This window comes from Dendrobium catenatum, unplaced genomic scaffold, assembly GCF_001605985.2.
Source record: "Dendrobium catenatum unplaced genomic scaffold, ASM160598v2 fragScaff_scaffold_454, whole genome shotgun sequence".
Classification (NCBI taxonomy): Eukaryota; Viridiplantae; Streptophyta; class Magnoliopsida; order Asparagales; family Orchidaceae; genus Dendrobium; species Dendrobium catenatum.
The window spans coordinates 48,231-54,917 of record NW_021318916.1 but is presented as its reverse complement, the minus strand read 5'-3'; the positions used below and the strand labels follow the sequence as shown (position 1 = coordinate 54,917).

General features: G+C 36.9%; 1 protein-coding gene across 1 annotated transcript; it reads right to left on the bottom strand.

Annotated features, from left to right (window-relative positions):
• Nucleotides 1-257: 257 nt before the first annotated feature.
• On the bottom strand, nucleotides 258-6,225 carry LOC110112042 (transmembrane 9 superfamily member 1-like). The gene is made up of 3 exons (XM_028694312.1): nucleotides 3,273-6,225; nucleotides 1,056-1,329; nucleotides 258-676 (listed from the first exon to the last, which is right to left on the bottom strand). The coding sequence occupies exons 1-3, from the start codon at nucleotides 3,330-3,332 to the stop codon at nucleotides 642-644; spliced, it is 369 nt and encodes a 122-aa protein (XP_028550145.1). The 5' UTR covers nucleotides 3,333-6,225; the 3' UTR covers nucleotides 258-641.
• Nucleotides 6,226-6,687: the final 462 nt, after the last annotated feature.

The following is a 6,687-nucleotide window of genomic DNA, read 5'->3' as shown; positions in this document are numbered from 1 at the left end:
ATAGACTGCTAAATATGTTCACGGGCATAAATTAGTAAGGCTTATTTGATTAAAGCTCGATAATCACTAAACGAATCGAACATGAACTAAACATAAACACCTTTAAATTAAACGAATCAAACATGAACACAAACAATAAAGTTCGAATCAAACACGAACCGAACTTGAACAAGCTAATAATAAACAAACTCAAACATGAACACTTATATACTCGGCTCGGCTCGGTTCGTTTGCAGCACTAACCAAACTGCTTATGATTTCTTTTAAAATGTATCTAATAATAAACTATAATAACTTGCGGCACTTAGTACACGTTTACCAATTTGAAGAGAGAAAATCATCTTTGAGTCCACAGATTACATCAAAACAGACAGGTTAGTCTGTGTTATTAATAATAACCGCAACAACTCTTCTAAATTGTTAAAAAAGGAATAGATTACAACAAATATTAGCTAAAAATTCAAAAAGTCACCTAATACGAGATCTCAGTCCTCAAGTAAATGAAAAACGGTGGTAATGAAGGGGAAGTGATCTCCAAAAATTGAACTTTAGAGAGCAATGCATCTTCATCTTTTGCTCCACAGGAAATAAAAGCCATGGCAATGCCCAACTTCATCTAAAGCTAGTCGCATTTGATGTTTCTATAAATTCTTCTCAAGAACAAAGATGAGCCCACCTGTATTTCACCAGCTCAGTTTTAATATAAATGTACGCAAAAATCATAGAATTTTTTGTTCTAATATATAGTAATTCGAAGGTGGTCAAGATGAATCACAAAATAAATTCAAAATAAATTATTTATCACAAAATAATTCAATGATTTTGAGACTCATCATGTATCTGACCTCACGTAGTGTGATAAAGATTTTATTTGGGGCAACTTTCTTACTGCTTCTTAAAGCAATTTTTTAATATAAAAATTTTAATTTTTATACTAAAAAATTATTTTAAGAAGCAGTAAAAAAGTTATCTCAAATGAAACCAAAGAGTTGATGTTGCTTTTTATTGTATAAATTATATAAGAATAAGGTCTTTGGGGAAGAAGGAAGACCTACCACACAGAATTCCAATGCCCAGGCAAAACATGAGGGTGTAGCCAAAGTAGAAGCTGGTCTGGAAGAAACCCGTCATCTTGGTCTTCACAGAGTAGTAGTAAATGGAGTAAAGATAGACATATGCAGCAGTAGAAGCAGCAGAGAAGAATGATGTCCATTGCCAATGGTAGTTCTCGGCATTTAGAAGGAAATATGTGCCGACAATGGTAACGCAGAGTGTAACGATAAGCAGAATCAGGAAAACAAGTAACATGAATCCGTAGACATAGTAAACCTGCCAAAGAAAGAGAGAAAAATGAGATATTTGCCAAAAGAGACCAAAAAGAAGGTTCAAGTTTGTTTTTGTGAACAACAATCATTCATAAGCAGCCTGAAAGAAGAAAAGTTGGAAAATAAAAATTTAGTTCAAATATCCTGACCAAATTTCTAATCAGGAAAAGTCCAGTACTCATCGAAAAATAAATTTAATAATTTTAAGACCAATCCTAACCAATGTTTGGTCAAGATGTTTTGGCTTTTTTTTTTTTTCAAAATGAAAAAAAAATAGCTTCGGTTATATGACCAATTTTTTAATCATGATGGGCTTTAAAGAAGTCGAATTTGCTTTCAAAAACAAAGATAATAACAATCCAAAATTTAAAATTTAAATATATATATATATATATATATATATATATATATTACATGCTTACCTTGTAATTCCAGAAAGATGTGAAAACAAAATACATCTCAAAGAAGATACTACCAAAAGGAAGAAGACCGTCCATGAGTGAAACAATGGAAGGAGTGAGATACCACTTTTTCTCAGGGATTGGGCGAGGTATGGTCTTCACGCGGAATGGATTGCTAGAAGCGCCACTCCAGTTCCTACCCACCACAGTGCCTAGAAGTGCGAAGGGAAATGAGATGAAAGCCCAAATTACAAAAACCACCACTGTTCCAAAGGGAATAGCTGCTAGTGACCGATAAAATATGGCAATTGTGTTCAGTGCAAAGCCAATTTGATGTAGACAAAGGGGGTCAAATCAAACCCAAAAAAATTTTTGGTTATGACTTCCCTTGAGCTTGCTAGCTCATTAATTTTTGAACTAAGAGTTAGTTCATTATGAGTTATCTTTTTAGTTCACTTATTAATTTATTAGTAGCTCATTAATTTTTGTCTCTTCTCCTTCCCTTGTCTATTCGTTTCCCGTGGATGGTTCTTGGGTTCCCGTGCCTTGGCTCCTTGGTTTCCTGCGGCTGGCTCTTGGATTTCCATGCCTTGGCTCCTTGGTGTCCACGGTTGGCTATTTCTGTGCCTTGGCTCCGGGGTTTCCACGGTTGGTTGTTTGGGTTTCTGTGCTGGGTGGTTTTCCCGTGCCTTGGTGCCTCGGTTCTGTGCGGGCCTCTTTTGTTTCTGCGGCTGCCTCTTCGGGTTCCTGGCTGGGCTGCTTCCCGTGGGTGTTGGGGGCTTTTCCGTGGCTTGTGGAGCTTGGGTTCCTGTGCAGTTTTGGGGATATTATGAGTGGGCTGTTGGCTTTTCATATTCCCTATTTAAATAAGTTTAAATTAATGTTGTGGGGCTGTTTGTATTCCCCTCTATTGTCTATAAATAGTAGATGTTTTGGGTTGTTTTAAATATGATATATGATGTGATTTTTGGAGATAAAACCTGCGGGTTTGTTGTTTGGAAAAGCTTGCGAGCTTTGTCCAACTTCCCTCTTTCCTTCCCTCTTTGAGAAAGCTTGTGAGCTTGTCTCCACTTCGTCTTGGCTTCTAACCTCTTTCTTCTCGTCGCACGTATCCTCCTCACCTGTATCCTTCTTCTCAAAGAAATGCAACTTTAGGTGTTTGTCATGTTTGAGTCATTTGTAAGTGTCTAAGTTTGTAAGTCTTTTATATTATGAAATGAAGTTGTTGTTTTAGTTTATTCGTCTATTTTGTGTCCTTTTGTGTCTTTTCTATTACTTAGAAAAGTCTTATTTTGTGATAAAAAATTTGGGAGCGATAAAAAATTTGGGGCCCTCTCCCAAATTTTTACACCACAATTCCAAAGCACAAAAATGGGAAAAGAGATGTTGTGAGAATCATCTACTTAATCCAATTTTTACCTGACCAGAAATAACAAGAAAATATAAATATGAAGTATGGAATCTTATGTGATCAAAAATATAAAACATAAATAGTTCCCATAATGCTATCAGTAATATTTATAATAATTCAATTGGGAGTCCATACCACCATTCCTGGAATAAAGACCACCACTAACGTAGCCCGAAATGAATGAGGTGAAAGCATAGCACAAGATAAAAAGTTGTGTGAATAGCTCCCCGCCTGTGGTCGTTTAAAACTGTTAGACTCCAAAGAATATCATGAGAGAATACAAAGTTGTAAAAGCCATAAAGATAGGCCTCTTAGATTACTCCTTAAGCTCATCATTAAATTCATTAACGAAATATACAAGTCAATATATTACAACATATCAATAGGATATAAATTCAGATATTTGAATAATGAGAGTACAATCAAATGCAGTAACATGAGCCGTGCAAAGCATTAAACTGGCTTTTAACCGACTCTTTAAAATGGTAAAATATTTGAGCAAACAAACCCATATATGGAAAAATTTATGCACTATTTATAAATGATAAGAAAGATGATAATCTATGTTGATCCTATCAATATATAACTAAATCAATGATCTTATATTGCATCGGCTAATTTCAAGACTTTCTTCTCAAATGCATAATTTGGAATAATGAGGTGCATTTAACATACCCAACATACAACATCCTAACTATTGCCAGCAAAATGACAAGGAGAATAAGCAGCGCCAGCTAAGAACCAGTACCAACAAGAGCAGAAAGAAGAACAAACTACGAGGTCTGAATACATCTCCATGAACAAGATTATAATGTTAAGCTCAAAAGGTTAGTACTAAATCAGTGGACATAATGTTCATTTTTATTCATTTTGTTGACATTACTTTATGTCGACCCGATCCCGATCGAGTTGATTCGAGCCAGACTGGGCTCGATCGCACTCGATCAATTAGATCGAACGCCGTCGAGGCAAAATCGAACTCTTCCTTTTAGCTCATTATGTGGATTTGGAACTTGCCTCTTCCCCTTATCTGTGCCCCCTTGGTATCTTCCTGGAGTTGTTTCTCGTGGCTGGTTCTCCTCCCCTTCCTGGGTGCTGGTTCCGATCCCCTGTACTGTCTTTTCGGTTTCTTCTAGCTTTCCCGTGACTGCCTTACCTGGTTCCTGTGCTGCCTTTTTCGGGTGCTGTTCTGTTTTGCCTGCTGGCCTTCCTCTTCCCCTTACCTGATTGGTTCGGTTGGAGGTGGAATTTGGTTGTTTGGGTCCCCTTTCTCTCTTATAAATTAGAGGTATTTGTCATGAGGAGGTTGTTGATTAACTTGTGAAAAGTCTCTAAAAAAATATTAGGGTTTCTTCTCCTTTCTTGGAAAAACTTAAGAGCTTGTTTCAATCCTCTCTTCCTCCTCTCTATTTCGTCTTGGCTTCTAATCTCTTCTTAGGTTGAGACCCCCACTCACTTCCTTTCTCAAAGATCAGCGAAGTTAGTGGCTTTTCCCCCTTCCTCTTTCAACTCCGGCGACCTCGAAGCAACAAGGGAGCTGTTGGAAGCTTCCAAACAGCAAGGGAAGGCTTCGAAATCTTCCAAACAGCGGTTTGGAGCCTTCGGAGCATCCCAGACAGTGGCAGCAACATCCTGAAAGTCTCGAACAGCAGTCTTCTTCCTTGGGAATGTCTTAGATAGCAGCTTGGAGCATTCAAGGGAGCTTGGACAACACTTGGAGCTTGCATAGGAGCGCTAGGACAATTCGGGAGGTATAACACTAAAAGCTAGGAAAAGTCCTAAGGCCCCCTAGTCATCGATGTGTGGTTGACATCCCCAAGCCTTAGGCCCTTAGAAAACTTAATTTTTGCATCCCCAAAATCCCTTTGTTTGCTGTCTTCTCCACAAAACAGTGAAAAATTAGTGCTTTTCACTTGTTTGCTCTATTGTGAGAGCCAAAGAGGCATGCTAATGCGTGGAGTGTTGGATTGGTATCCAACACCTCTCAAATGCATGTAATATCATTCATGTTATGTCTAGTGCTCTTACCTACAATCAAACCCTAGGTTTAATGGCTCATTCGATGTCGAATGAATTTTTGAAGTGTAGAGCCTCCCCTCTAAGTGTGGCACGCGTTATTAGATCCCTAAACTTGTATGTTACAATAAATTTAGCACATGCATGTGATAGGTTTACACCGCCATGACATCCACTATCTCCTCTAAATTTGTTAGATGTTCAAGCATGTATTTCAATCAATTTTTTATGAAGTTGTGGGATTTCCCATGAGCACTTTTGATTCATGTTACAAACCCTACAACTAATAGGTTGATTGGAAACATCGTTGAACTTCTCTAAATTTAGGGAGGCAAAGCGAATTTTTTTTCTTTCTTGCATGCTTTCATTTTTTAATATTAAATTGAGCTTGCATTAGTACATTGACTATTTGAATACTCGCATTATGTCAATGGCTATGGTCCTTGTACGCCCACAATTTGCAAAATCATAAATGTGTCCACCAAACTCATGGATGCTTGCAAAGCAAAGATGGAGTGTTCTATGACTTCAAGGAGCTTATAGATTACACCTCATCATATATTGGAGTTTGTTAGGCATGTTTAGTGTAGTTTGTAAGTTGAAGGGTCAAGGGCATCAACACATAACATAGGCACATGGTGAAGCTTTCAAAAATACAAATCGAAAGCCTTCACCCCTAGGTTTTCCTTAGACTATAGTAAACTAATACCATGAATCGTTGGAGCTTGGAGCCAAATTCCAAGCCATCCACCTCTCTTGTTGAGACAAAAAAATAAACAAGTAATCACCTCTTACATGCATGATTATTTGGGACATTTCAAGTCTCCAAGCATATCATTACATGAATCACTTGGAGTTTAGGGCCAAATCCTAAACTACGTCTTTCGTTCGTTGAGACAAAATCAACAAATTTATGTACCTCCGTATGAGATATTTTGGAGCTTCTCTAAGCTCCAAATGTCCATCATATGGATCACTTGAGCTTGAAACCAAATTCTCAAGCCCTCCTACTTTGTTTGTTGGAACATTTAACCAACAAACATTATTTTCATGTGTGACACTTTGGAGTCTTCCCAAGCTCCAAATGTTCCATTACATGAATCATTAAGGCTTTAGGAACGAATCCTAAATCCCTCTTTCATTTGCTAACAACACAAAATTAGCAAATGAACATTTTGATGATATTTTAGAAAGGATGATTGATATTTTCAAAACATCTAAGGCAACTTTCTCATATACATAATTGTATTATAAGTTAAGATATTTATCTTCCACTTTAATTAAAAATTTTCTCATCGAAGATGTAATTGACTATAGAGGCTTGCCTCTATAGGAACCCAAGATCCCAATATAAAATAAACATTTTCTTAACTTGCTAAAAGAGGGGGAAAATCTCTAGACGTCGATCAAGCTAATCTTGGGTTGGTAAATTTCATATTTGAAACGATATATGAATGTAAATTTTATCCTTAGAGATAATTGTTACATTTCCTATACAGAGTTTAAACATGAAAATAAAATCATTTCTTTTTCT

Coding starts and splice junctions, on each gene's coding strand:
- LOC110112042 (XM_028694312.1), bottom strand. CDS start 3,332: ATGCTTTCACCTCATTCATTTCGGGCTACGTTAGTGGTGGTCTTTATT. Junction 1,330..3,272: donor TCTTTATTCCAGGAATGGTG/GTATGGACTCCC, acceptor TTTCTTTGGCAG/GTTTACTATGTCTACGGATT. Junction 677..1,055: donor GGGCATTGGAATTCTGTGTG/GTAGGTCTTCCT, acceptor GGTGAAATACAG/GTGGGCTCATCTTTGTTCTT.